Genomic DNA, 14454 nt, shown 5'->3' with positions numbered 1-14454 from the left:
CAGGTTTTTGATTGCAATGCTCCAAGATGAAATCAATAATTCTTTTCACCCTCAAATACTAAGTACACATAAATGTTTATTGAGTGAATAAAGGAGACACTTGCAAACAGCTTGAATTATCTATGAGAAGAGAGAAGAGTTGGAACTGGACTCTAGGATATTACTAGAGAAAATGTGGAGTCTAATAATATATATTGGCTTGGGTCTCATCTGAAGGTACAGAAGGTTAGCCATTCAAATTGTTTTCTTTACAAATGAACAAAAGTAAGAAGAGCCTTTGTCATAGCTTAGAGGGGAAAAAAGGATATTTCTTTCTCCAGGATAGAAATATGAGGAATTACAGAGGAATATTCTTTAGTTCATTCATCATCCGCTCTATGTCATGCTCTCTCATAGGCACCTTAAGACCCAATATGAATCTCAATGAACTCTGGAACTCAGCACACGTATAGGGAGAGAGAGAGAGAGATCAATACATTAAAAAAGCACAAAGTGTGGCCATTTCTAGAATAAAAGTCTGGCCCAAGAATAGTGGGGCTTCTGAGATGATTTCAAAGAGGAAGGGGCCTTTGAGCTGAGCTTTGGAAAGATGAGGCACTTGCCAGCTCAGTAAATTGAAGAAGAAACTTTCCAGGAAGGGCAGTGGCATGACAAAAGACAGAGGCTTGGGACAGACACGGTTTCATGAAAGTGCCATTTTGAAATCAAACCAGGCTGGATTTTTCTACTGAATTCCTGGCTTTTGCTGTAATTATGACTAACTTCTACGTTTTGTGGATAGCAGTATAGACAAATACAAAAAAGACCTCTTTTCACTAATGTTCAGGTGTTATTTTTCACTCTTAGAACCATTCCATGTCCACTCAGGGATAAAATGGCTAAAAAAATAGTCAGTGGTTAGAAAGAAGAGCCCAGGCCAGTGTGTTTCACAGCTCCAGAGGGCACCATTCACACTGCATTCTGGAGTTACAGATTGTGCCAACTTTACTTGAAAGCCTCATATATTTTCTGAGATACACACACATACACATGAATTTACACTAACCTCAATTTCTAATAAGTAGCTCAGACCTTTGCTGCACCATCTCAAGAATTATAGAATAATTATTTTTTCCGAAGTCCAAGTATATTGAGCACTAGCTAAAATGCAGTTAGTTACAATGCACATTGTCTAATTATGCAAGATGCCATCTCAAACCTTGCAAATCTCTACAAGCTGAAGACCTGCCTTCCTTAAAGCCCAGTGAAGCTCTTTATGTCATTATGGGTATGGGGGAGCTGATGATTTTCCTCCTAACCCATTGGTGCTCATCAGTTAAGTAGGATTTTCAAAACAAGGATCTTGAAGAAACAATCTGAGTGAAATTGAGATACTGAAATGAGGAGACCCCAGACTTTCCCTCTGGAATCAGTCAAAATGGTGCCCATATTCTTCTCCATTCTCCACTCTTCTCAAGTTTGGCCCTTATATTTCCTCTAGTTCCTTAGCCCTTACAAAGCAATTTTATTACATCTATTATTATCTCATTTGATTTCTGCAACAAAATTATGAGATATACCTTATATTAATACCCTGTTTTACAGATGAGGAAGCTGAAGTTCCAAAGAGCTATATACCTCACTAATATGATGGCACTGCAAGTCCAATCAAGATAGTTTAATTCTGAAACTTACACATTTTCACTCTTCTCTATAGTTTGTAATCCAAGCCTCTTCATGTTTTATCTAGTACATTTCAACCATTTCATACTACCTATCAAGTTAATACAAGCAGCAATATTTATATAGCATTAACTAGGTACTAAGCCTGATTTTAAGGGCACTATGTATAGTAACAGATCTTCTGAAGATCCTTTGAAGACACTGAATCACTAATTCACCATGTGACCTTGAAGAAATCTCTGAACGTTTTTGAACCTCGGTTCTCTCCTATGTAAAATGACTAGCTTGGATTAGAACAGAGATATAAGAAACAGATTTTAATCAAGATTGCCCTTTGACCAACTGGTAATAGCTGCCGGAAGAATTGTATTGAAAAGTATTGAGGCCAAGTGAGGCTCAGCAGTAATTCAGGCAACAATCGATTGGTGATGCATGTCGAGTGTTCGGAAGGGGGAGTGACATCACCACGTGCTACAGACTTTCCATCTGTAAACCACATGAACTCCAAACCCTTTCTTAGCGCTAACATTCTATGGCTCTAGGAACCCAGTTAATTCTTCATAATTTATCCAGTGCAGGCACTAAACACTAAATTTAGAACATTTAATGTCCTGCCACTGGTCTTCACTTCCCTCCTCTCTCTTTTCTAGTTTTGAAAATGTTCTAAAAGAAGAACAACTTGTTTTTCCTTATCATGAGGGCATATTAGGGTCTTACTCCGAATCCCTCTTACTGTGACTTGCTTCCAGTTTAAAGATGGTGTTTCGTGGAGACGGTTACAACGGTGTCTGCTAAGTCTCTGCCAGCCGCAGGCGTCCACCCCCAGTACTGTGCCGCTCTCCCCTTTCCAGCCATGCAGTTGCCAAAACAAGACCAAGTAATCGTTCGTACCCTTGTGTCGACTGTTATTTCTGAGTGCCGACACCTCCTGTGCAAAAGATAGAAAAACTACTAAGGATGACTGTTTTATGGAGATGACACAGCAGCATTTAAAAAAAAAAGAGTTGGTGTTTGCAGATGGAGCACCTTATGCCCTGTCAGTGACTCTGACCCAGGTTCAGCTCCTTTCTCTGCCACCCACCGTTTGTTCATTTGTAAGTTCTGCCCCTATATCCCAGCCTCCACAGAGAATTCTACATCTCTGGCCTTTTTGAGACAGTGCCATATACTCAACAAGTAGTCAAAAAAGGTGTAGTTTTGAATGTTGACTCTACTACTTACTAACTGAGGAAACAGGCCCCATCTCTGAGCCTCAGCTTCTTCATCTGTAAGGTGGAGATCATCAGAGCACCTACCTCAAAAGAAATGGCTGTGAAAAATAGGAGGCAATGGCTGTGAAAGCCTTTTATAGCCTGTAAAGTGCTATGCAGACATGAATCATCTTTCCTTCATTGCTGTGGCTTTTTTTATTTCTCCCCCTCGTAATCTCCCTCCCATTACCCCTAGGGCTTTTCACTCTTGAACATGAAAGTGAAAATTGGTTTCAGGTGCTGAGTTCACAGCTATTATGTAATACCGGCTGCCATAGCGTCCCTGCAGGCTTCCTTACATAGTCCCTGATTGTCACAGGGTCTTCAGGATTGGGATGGGCCTTGACATAAGGGATGCTATCCCTGCTGTCTGCCAGTCTCACTGCTCTGAACAAGAACCAGCGCTTTTTGTAGGTTAGAAGTGAACCAAAAAGCAGTGGATAAATGAAGAACTACAGAACTCTGTGCTAACAAAGTCAATCAAAGCTATGTTGCTTTGTCCTGATTTTCTGAATCACACATTGTAGTTACTGACACCAAATATTTTATTTAAGGTTTGCCTTTAGAATGTACCATCAGAATGATTTGCAAGGCCATTGTAAAGAGATTCCCATGGGAACACGAGGTGTTATATTTATTTAGAGAAAACCACACTTCCCAAAATGAAAGCATATAGACGGAAACACAAAGTAGAACCTGTCTTTGGCTTCATTTCTCATCCTGTCTCCTACCACTAAAATCAGAATGCAAATTCATTGTCCTCTTTCTTTATGTTAAGTCCTGGGGACACAGTGGTGACTGTGGTATGGGGTTCCCAGTCTGGTGCAGAGGCATAAGTATCACCTGATATTTAAAACCTCTGTTATCTATCCCATGATCAGGATTCTCCTACCACATATTAATCATTCCATGGAGATTTCTCTGGACGTTAGTCTAACATTGCAGTGTTAGTCTACCATGCTTCTATCTCTAAAGCTATGCTTTTTTCCCCAACCATTTTTACACTTATCCTCTGAATTCCTATGACCTCTGCATATCTCAGCCTTTAGATAACTAGAGCTTAGCAATCAATCACCTTTATTATTTTTTGGCCCAGCCTCTGTAAATTTTAGTCGTTTCATTTTTTTTTAAAGGGAATCACTTTTTCCTGAATAAAAAAAAAAAAAATCATGAATCTGATTCCTCACATACCAAACCCTGCCCTGATGTGGGAAGGTCCCCTGAACACTTTTGGAGAAGCCATGAGTAGGTTCCACTTAGAAGAAGCACCAATGCCTATTCTCCGTGACTTTAGGAAGTAGCCTAGCAGTGCCGTTCTGAGAGTGGGCCCTGCTTGAGGGTGAGGTAAGATGTGACGTAGGCCTGGGGCCATTTCTCACACTTGAAAAAGTAAGACACTCTCACTCCCCCACCCCCACCCCACCCCAGGGAAGACAGCTGTAATTCACAGCTTTACCCATATATCGCTTAATTTCCCAAAATCAGTTGTCATTATCAAAACTGTCTGTAATACTAACTCCTTTTATGAAATTAACTCACCCGAGGCTGTGACTTCTGAAGGAGCAGCACATGGCTTTGACAGACTGAATGTGTTTCAGGGGCTATGAGGAGATAAAGCAATGAGACTCATTGCCCTTTGGTTTCAGGAAACAGTACCTCATATTACACTCCTCTATAGAAAAGCATACAAAAAGCCCTTTTCAACAGCCCTAAACAATTTCCCCACCAAAAGATAGTTGGTCCTGGGCCTATGCAAATAAAAGAATAGAGCCTTCTGGTTTTGCAGCCGAATCAGACTAATCTCGTGCCTAGTTCATCAACTGGGCAAAATAGATGATTAAAAAAAATAATTGCCTAAAACCAGTTTGCTTTTCATGGTTATGTGTTGACCTGAGGGTCATCGTGAATCAGAAGGCTTATAGCAAATGACACTGGAGGGGGCCGACCCTTATGCTACATTGTCTTCCTTACTTCTCTTTTCAAAGTTTCAAGGCTAGATTTAGCAGCAATTAGAACCAGTGATATAGGGTCCTCCTCAATTTTTTTATCTTCTTAATTGACCCAGCGTTTTCTTGATGAACTAACAGAGTAAAATCCTCCGAGCCCTGTAGTGTGTGCTGATGAAGTTTTGTCTCATAAACGAAACAAGCAGACATTTGCTTTTGAACGTTCTTCTTTGGGAAATAAAACGGAAGATGAAATAAAAGGTCCAGAAATTCTGGTAATGTAGCAGTAAACTATTGGAAGGACCCTCTCCTTGAACTCAATGGGTTCCTTTTAAGTAGGAATGCTGGATATGAGGCCATAGTGCTGCATTTCTCAGTGTCAGACGGAAGGCGGTCTCTTAGACGGCCAGCCTCCAGTTGTTCCTTAGACTTATACCTTCGATCACCTGACACTGTAATAGTGCTAAACAGCTTTATGAGGGTGAAGGGATTTGGGGAATGGTTCAAGGAGGGAGAGAGCAGGGAAATTAACCCTGAAGTGGGTCTGTTTCCTGGGTTGCAGAGCAGGACTTGTAGCTGTGGTTTGTGATTGGTTGTTAGTCCACCGTAATTTTCCTTTTTTCTCTTCTCAGGAGGGCAAGAAGACTTCATTCTTTCTTATGAGCCTGTCACAAGACAGGAAAGTAAGTTTCCCAGCATGCTTTGGTTCCTGATTGACACCATTGCAGGAGGGAAAGAGTGAAGGACTAAGGAAAATAAACTCCTTAATAGTCAGCAGTTCGCAGGCCAGACCGTGCTCTCTCTTTGGCCCTGTGACCAAGCAAACAGCTTCCCTGCTGAATGTGGGCAAAGACAGCTCCCAAGAGAATGGAACTGCCTTCCAGATGGGAAAGAGCACATCCAAATCATAAAGAGCCCCACCTGCAGGATCAATGCATAAAATCTCCATGCAGATTGACATCCACTCAGTATTAAGAAGGGCTTTTTAGCAGACCTGTCGTAAGATATAAGCTACCTTCTAGGCTGCTCCGAAGCCTGGGAGGAATTTATACAGAGGCTAATGGCATCAGAGGAGGAATTGTACCAAATGAACTTTAGAGTTCCTTGTAACCCCATGATTACAAAGGAATTGGGAAAATCCAAGCAGAGTATGGAGAGTATTTTGAGCTAAGGAAAAGAAATTATAAAAACATAAGGTGTCATTACTGCTGATGATTACTTTTCAAAGTCATTGCCTAAACAATGGTCAAATAGCTACTTTGGAATCTTTTTTCTCCCACTCAATTGACTAAATTCAGTAGTTGTTTTGACATTGTGTAGGCATAACTGTAGAGTAAGCAAAACCTCTCCAAATGTTTCTTTTCATTGACAGACACTGCAGTTGTTTTTCCCTGCAGAAAGTAGACTCAGCCAGCACACTGGGTATTAAACATTCCAGAAAGTAGATAAATTCCAGAAAGTAGACTCAGCCAACACACTGGGTATTAAACATTCCAGAAAGTAGATAAATTCCAGAAAGTAGACTCAGCCAGCACACTGGGTGTTAAACATTCCAGAAAGTAGATAAATTCCAGAAAGTAGACTCAGCCAGCACACTGGGTGTTAAACATCAATTTCCCTATGCAGGGCTGTATGGGCAATTTATCCACCGAAGTCATACCCTTACCAGTTCTTGGTGTTTGGCAGTTTTGCCTTAAGATCACAGTGGTTCCCAAGTCTTTCTCCTCATCTGCATCTTCCTTTCCATCTCTGCAGTAAACTATACCCGGCCAGTGATTATCCTGGGCCCCATGAAGGATCGGATCAATGACGACTTGATATCTGAATTCCCTGACAAATTTGGCTCCTGTGTGCCTCGTAAGTATCTAAACAAAGCTTGTCTCCTTTTGAGATGATAAAATGTAATTCTGTTCCTCCAGTAGTCTCTCCAGTGATTCAGATACCATCAGTTACCTATTTTCCAGGCATCTCATTTAATTTTCCCCGCCGAACACGTTTCATCTATGCTGCCATGTGTCGTTCTCTATTTAGTGAGTAAATGATGTGGTCCCCTAGAGGGCAGGATGAATGCTTTCTTTGTATCTCCCATAGCATTTAAAATAGCATAGGTTGTTTGTTTGTTTGTTTTTTTAAAAGTGACCTCCCTGGTGGTCCAGTGGTAAAGAATCCGCCTTACAATGCAGGGGATGCGGGTTCCATCCCTGGTCAGGGAACTAAGATCCCACGTGCCGCGGGGCAACTAAGCCTGCGTGCCTCAGCTAGAGCCCGCGTGCCACAAACTACAGAGCCCACGCACCCTGGAGCCTGTGCACCACAACTAGAGAAGAGAAAAACCTGCACGCCACAACTAGAGAGAAGCGCACGCACTACAACAAAGAGCCCACGCACTGCAACGAAAGATCCTGCGTGCTGCAACTAAGACCCGATGCAGCCAAAAATAAATAAATAAATAAAAAATAAATATTTTCTTTTAATAAATAAAATAGCATAGGATTATTGATAGGCATCGGTATGTTCTTATTGATTGATGGAAATGCCACTGAAGCATCTTTTCCCATAGAATAACGTTACCGAACCAGGTTCGCTTGCCCAACGCACAGCAAGCCAAACGCTGAGATGCCGAGGTTTGCAACAAAGAAAGGGTTAATTCACGAGGCAGCCAAGTGAGGAGACTGGAGAACGAATCTCAGACTCTCAGACTCGCCTCCCCAAAGGCGAGAAACGGGATATTTGTGGGACGAAGGAGCAGGGCGGTCTGAGGTGTGGGGAGCATGGGGAAGGGTGATTGGAAAGAAGAAAAAGGTGAGGAAAATGTCATTCTGTGCAGGTGCAAGTAAGCTACAGGCTTCCTCGTGGCAAGCATGTTCAGAAAATGGCAGCATTAGCATGTTCTGAGGGTGGAGTTTGGGACCCCCTGATGTCAGAAGGTCACCAAGTGGACATTGGCACTTGCCCAGTTGGAGGGTCGGTGGTCTTAACCAGCTCAAGCTCGAACTGGACACAGCTGACTCTGAGTTCCTGAAAAACAGCTCAGGCAAACACATCGTTTGGGTTGTGTGACGCTTGGAGGACATGCAAGTTTTTTTTGTAACAACAAAGCGAGCTCAGTCAGTGAAGGCAGGTTACAGGTTTAATGGATCTAACTGATGATCACCCTCAGTTACAATAAAAGAGATCAGAAACAAAGCCATCTATTAAAATCACCTCAGGATGACTTTGGGCCGTGTGTCAATCCAAAACAAAATAGCCTTTCCCAAGTGTTTCACAGCCTCAGGAGTTGGGAAGATGCAGACAAGAAGGATCATAAAATTTTAACCCACCCTCCTGACCACTGCAAACTTCAATCTGCTTTCTTGTCATTATGGACAATCGTCAGGTCTCCGGGTCCCTCTGATACACTCAGGGCTACATGCCTGTAAGAGTCTAGCTGCTCGATTCTTAGCTTTACCGATAAAGTCTAATAATACAAAAAAAAAAAAAAGAGTCTAGCTGCTCTCCCTCCTCCCATTCCCCACCCACCCACTCACCACTTCCATCTCTACTCCCACTGTGTCACATAAAAATACATAGAGGCCTTCTGTGTACATAGACAAACCCACCAGGGAATTTTAATTTATTAGATCATCGAGCTCTTAAATCTGATCTCAACAGATATTTCTTTCTCACTCTACAGTTTTTAAGCTTTATGCTCTGAAGTGTCTCTTACATTTCAAGACTGCAGATGTCTCCCGGAATACAGAAGAATAGCAAGAATTGCATGTGTGCAGTACATGGGCAGGAGGGAACTAGGATGACTGTGCTATCTCATGAAACTGTTCCCAGCAAGGATTCTGGGAAGAGACCTTGCCACAGAACATACCCTGAGAGAGACTCCAGATAGAAATGATCAAGTCAAACCCTAGGCCATTCGTCACAGCTCCCAGCTTGCTCCTCCACTTTTGAAAGAAAAAGAAAAATCCTTTAGCACCATTTTTACGTCCCCTCCACCTTGCATAGTCTTCTCTTTCTCTTTTTTTAATTCATAGCACTATTTTATGAAAATCAATACATGTTCATTGTACAAAACATGGAAAATGATAAAAAGTTAAACAAAATAAAAAATATACAGAATCCCACAAGGTACCCAGAGGTAACATCACTGCTAATATTTTCATAGATTTCTACCTATTCTTTCTTTTCATGCGTTTTCTCCCATGATTGGGCACATATTAGATAGATAGATAGATAGATATTTATTTTGCTTAATATCGTTTAAAATTTTATAACTATTTTAAATGATTATTATGTCATAATTAATGCTTTCTCACTTATGGGTATTTTGGGTTTTCTCTACTTTTCAATATTATGAATTATAACTCAAATACAATTATAATTATGTGTTATAATTATTTATAATTTATAAATTAATATAATGAATATCTTTAAGGATAAAACTTCATCCAAAGTTTTGATAGTTTTTAAAGATAGATTTCTAGGAAGAATATCTGGGTCAAAGATCAAAAATATTTTAACTTTTTTTTTTTTTTTTAAATTTTATTTATTTATTTATTTATCTATGGCTGTGTTGCGTCTTCGTTTCTGTGCGAGGGCCTTCTCCAGTTGCGGCAAGCGGGGTCCACTCTTCATCGCGGTGCGCGGGCCTCTCATTCTCGTGGCCTCTCTTGTTGCGGAGCACAGGCTCCAGACGCACAGGCTCAGTAGTTGTGGCTCACGGGCCTAGTCGCTCCGCGGCATGTGGGATCTTCCCAGACCAGGGCTCGAACCTGTGTCCCCTGCATTGGCAGGCAGACTCTCAACCACTGCGCCACCAGGGAAGCCCCTAACATTTTTTTAATGTTAAGGATAAATTATATTTAACCCAATATATCCAGAACAATACCATTTCAATTGTAATCAGTATAAAAATTATTGAGGTATTTCATAGTTTTTGGTAGTAAGTCTCGGAAATCCAGTGTGTATTTTACACGTATGGACCAGCCCCATTTTAAGTGCTCTTGAATGGGGCTGCTGGTGACCACACTGAGCAGTGCAGGTGTAGAATGTATCTTACTCCCTCCTGTATTCTTTTTTTTAATACAATTTTTAAAGGTTACTTTCCATTTACAGTTATTACAAAATTATTGGCTATCTTCCCGGTGTTGTACAATACATCCTTGAGCCTATCTTACACCCAGTAGTTTGTACCTCCCACCCCCTCACCCCCCCATAACCACTAGTTTGTTCTCTATATCTGTGAGTCTGCTTCTTTTTTGTTACAGTCACTAGTTTGTTGTATTTCTTAGAATCCACATACAAGTGATATCATGCCATATTTATCTTAAGATTTTTTTTTTTTATTTATAATGTTAAATTATTTTCCCTTCTCTTCTTACCAAAAAGTTTAACCATTTCTAACTATGGTTAGAGTTGATGTCTCTTAGTCCCTCCTTAACTGTGACCATCTCATTTTACATCTTTTAAACTCCCCGAATATATTTATACTGCATGTCCATCTTTTAATGTGAGACATTTTTTTACTTCTTTGCTTGTCCCGTAATCTTTTATCATGTGCTAGACATGGTGATGCTGCGTTATTGATCATCTGGATTTTGTTATCTTCCTTTACAGAATATTAAGTTTTTGTTCTGGCGGGTAATAATTTACTGACAAATCGGCTTCTTCCAGTTTTGACTTGGTTTTAGAGTTTGTGAAGGTGGGTCGAGAGTAAGTCGAGAGTAACCTCATAAAACGCGGCCCTTCTGGCGTCTCATCCAAATGCACAGTCTGGCTGAACTTCAGAGTCTCCTAGCACTACATGACCTTAGACACTCTCCATTTGGAAATGAAAATGGAGTAAATGCAGAGTCCCTTCATGTTGCTCTTAAGTATTAACAGCCCAGCACTGCCTGTTGTCTGATGCCTGAAAATATATTTCCATATATTTTATCTAGTTTTATAGTCTTTACAGTGGGAGGCTAAGCCTGGTACCTGCTACTACGTCATGGTCCTTCATATTACATATTCTTATATATCTATGTTGAGGGTGTAAAAAAATATGTATAAAGGAAGTTTATGAGTATAAAGTTACCTTATTTTCATCTTTTTTGTTTTATAAAGATACTACAAGGCCAAAGCGTGACTACGAGGTGGATGGCAGAGACTATCACTTTGTCATTTCCAGAGAACAAATGGAGAAAGACATCCAAGAGCACAAGTTTATAGAAGCCGGCCAGTACAATGACAACTTGTATGGAACCAGTGTGCAATCTGTGAGATTTGTAGCAGAAAGGGTATGTTCCCCAATCATCTTACGTCTCCCCTGAAGAAGGTTCCCAAGTGGCAAACTGCATTTTTTTGGTCATTACTCTTTCCTGATTTCAGTTGTAAATTTTGATTAAATATTCCTTTTAAGACCTCTAAGCAGAGAATCCCTTTAGAGCAAGATCATTAATCTTTATTCTAATCTCAATAAAGACTGACCTGGCGGGGAGAGGAGGAAAGGGAGCTTATAAACCTAAAGGCAATTAACAGCTTGAAGTTTATGGAGATTCACTTTGTCCTTGACTCACTTATCTTTGGCCACAACATTGAATTTACTTTAAAAACTTTGTCACTCTTCGTTGTTTAGATCAGGGTCCTCAGTTCTTTTTGTTAGCAGGAGTTAACTTTTTATCTCCCTGAAAACTCGAGATCCTCATGGTGGAGGGGTAGATAGATGGGGAGGACTGCCTGGCCTGTTGCTGGCAGATATTTTAACTCAGAGGAGGTGTAGATGCTGTGATTCCCCTCCTCCTGATAATTTCAAGGGCGTGGAAATGAGAAGAATGTTCAAGAGAGAATAGGATAGGAAAGCACTTCAGTGTACCTTTAAGATCTGCCTAAAGATCCCAATCTCCTATGAACACAGAGAACCAATTTCATAGAAGAAAAAAAAGAGTGAAGAGGCAGTCATATTTGTTATATCAGTAATATTTGTTGGATTGATTTGATTTGACACAACCTTTTCCCTTTTAATGTATTGGTTAAAAAGATTAAACAAGAAACGTTCCTGTCTGTCTGAGAATACAGTAAGAAGGTGGGTCTGCTGTCTTCTCTCTGGAAAGTTGGCTTCTTTGAGCTATATCATACTGTTTCGAATCAGCTTCCCAGATAATGGCATCTTTTCTCGTAGACACAACCTTTGTTATCTCAAACTGTTCTGGCCAGTGAATAATCAAACTGCATTTAGACATTTTGTATAACTGCTGCATTTCACAGATAGCAAACTTGGAATTTATTTAAGTGATAAAGGCTTGAGCCGTCTTAGTGTGTTTCTCCTATAAAAGCTCAAGTACTCACTGGACTCTCTTCATTCTTACATGGATATTATGGATGAGTTTTTATCCCCTTTTATTGATTTAGGACTGTTTCTATTTGCATAGTATGCTTTTTCTCTTCTTTTGTAAAGCTCTTTAGCCTCGGGATAATGAAGCTATTTCCCTCCAAGAGGCAGAATATGATGTGAGGCAAATGTGTCTGTTTTTCCAGAAATACTTTATAAAGCAGCTCCTTGCTCTGAGCACTCATTGCAGTGGAAACCAAGTTAAATGAGGTGTGCTATAGTGTAATAGGGTTTTTATTTGTTAAGAAACAAGATATTTACAGACACTATGCAAGCCTATCTCTCAGCATTTAAGATAAAGTATTTAAGGTAACTCTTTGTGTCTGTCCTTGCTTTATACTAGACTGAGCATATCGAAGGCAGGATACATATAAACACTCAGCAAATGTTTATGGGATTGTTCTAAACTCACATGATTACCATTCTTCCAGATTTATCTTTGGTCAGGGTGAGACAATAAGGTGTCTATTTATTCCAACCAATAAGACTTGGGTTTGAGACTTTGGGCAAGTTAGTATTTTTAAGCCTTAGTCTTTTCTTCTGTAAAATGCAGTTGATAATATGTACCTCATAGGTAGGGAATTTCTTCTTTGACAATTTGGGAATTTCTTTTTGGCAGTTGTTTTCAGAGATGGTTTATGAGCGTTTCATGAGAGTGGACTCAGTCATATTACATATGGCTACACAGCTTCCTTGTGCAAAGCATCAGGTATTTATTTAAGGAAATAAAGTTATCTGAGATAACACAAGTAAAATATCTATCCCAGTGGCAGACACTTAGTAAAGGAGTAAGAAATATAAATTATTGCAAACATTTGGTTATGACCATGTATATCAACTTTTGTTTATGCTTTGCAGTGATTCTTTTTCAAAATTTGAAATCCAGTATCCTTTACCTCCCTCTAAAACATATTACTTTTTTTTTTTTCTTTTGGTTTGATTATGATCATTCTTCCTGGATTAACTCCGTATTTTTCTTCTCTTTCTTCCAGGGCAAACACTGTATACTTGACGTATCAGGAAATGCTATCAAGCGGTTACAAGTTGCCCAGCTCTATCCCATTGCCATCTTCATTAAACCCAAGTCTCTGGAACCTCTGATGTAAGTGGAGGACAGTGGCGGCCTTCATCCAGCCCCCTGTTCCGTACGACAGAGCAAATTGTTAAGAGCTCTTTGTCATAAATGCTTACAAATGGGAACTGCCATTGTTGATTTTTTTTTAAGAATTCCCTTTTTTAATGATAGGTGAAAGTTCTTTTGAACCACTAGAGACATAATGTCAATAATTCCTTAAAATGTCTTCACTAATGTTTCTTGATTTTTATTTTCATTTCACAAGTTGTTTTTGTGTGTGTGATATTTTCATTTTGTCTTGCTGTTTTGAAGGTAGGTTGGTTTGGTTTGTTTTTGTTTTATCTTGCTTTGCTTTCCAAATGATAGGAAGCAATCATCTTTCAATTATCTCTTTTGAGAGCAATTCCACTAGTAAATTTTTTTAAATGTGTGGGTTTTCATAGAGGGAGCAAACAATATTTTAGACTCTTTCCATTGGCATTTCACGTTGTTATAGCATAGAATTCTCATGTTCCTTAATTAAAACCTCATGTTATGTAGACCACTATCCTTAATAGGGAGTTTTCTTAGTGGCCTGGCAGTAAAACATCTACAAACTTAACCAATAGCTCCAGACCTGTGCACATTTATAAACAAGGGGAAAATGCATGACTTGGATTTTTTGGTTCTTTTTATCTTTAAGAGAACGTGTGAAATATCTTCCTGCAAAATTCAGTAAACAAAATGGGCAGATATTCATGGTCTGGCTGTAAAGTAACAGTATTTTTTGTGCCAATTTGATAGAAATTGGTGGCATTATTTTGTAAACCACTCTCATACAAAAGTGACGCTGCAGTAGCCATAAAAGTAGCAGAGCAAAAAGGCTGAGATCAGGGACTTGAAAATTAATCAGGCTAAGTTTGGTTCTTTCCTTTGCCACTTGTTCAGTTATGTGAGAGCTCAGGCAATTTGCTTGACATCTGTAAGATTTAGTTCCTCACCTCTAAACTAAGCACATTGATGATGCAGACCTCACAGAGCTAGTGTCAAGGTTAAACAGCATCTTGAATGTAGAGTTCTCCATATGGTCTTTGGCATATAATAAGCACTCACTAAATGGTAGCTATTATTACTATAAAAGATTTCAAGTTACTTTATTGTAAGAGGAATAAAACTTTTATC

General features: G+C 39.7%; 1 protein-coding gene and 1 long non-coding RNA gene across 23 annotated transcripts in view; one reads left to right on the top strand and one right to left on the bottom strand.

Moving 5' to 3' along the window:
* Nucleotides 1-14454, bottom strand: part of LOC309606391 — a 190886-nt gene that overhangs the window by 134349 nt on the left and 42083 nt on the right. The gene's annotated exons all lie outside the window — the stretch shown is intronic.
* DLG2 (discs large MAGUK scaffold protein 2) overlaps nt 1-14454 on the top strand; it is a 2068078-nt gene that overhangs the window by 2043217 nt on the left and 10407 nt on the right. For all 22 annotated transcript variants that reach the window (XM_082343299.1, XM_082343288.1, XM_082343300.1 and 19 more), the window contains 4 exons: nt 5491-5541; nt 6614-6715; nt 10955-11127; nt 13211-13320. In XM_082343299.1, the coding sequence (XP_082199425.1) occupies nt 5491-5541; nt 6614-6715; nt 10955-11127; nt 13211-13320 (436 nt within the window). The remainder of the gene's footprint in view (nt 1-5490; nt 5542-6613; nt 6716-10954; nt 11128-13210; nt 13321-14454) is intronic.

Source organism: Balaenoptera borealis (genome assembly GCF_965194805.1).
Source record: "Balaenoptera borealis genome assembly, chromosome: 11".
NCBI classification, from domain to species: domain Eukaryota; kingdom Metazoa; phylum Chordata; class Mammalia; order Artiodactyla; family Balaenopteridae; genus Balaenoptera; species Balaenoptera borealis.
Note: the sequence above shows the minus strand (reverse complement) of the source record. Positions and strands in the feature narration are given on the sequence as shown.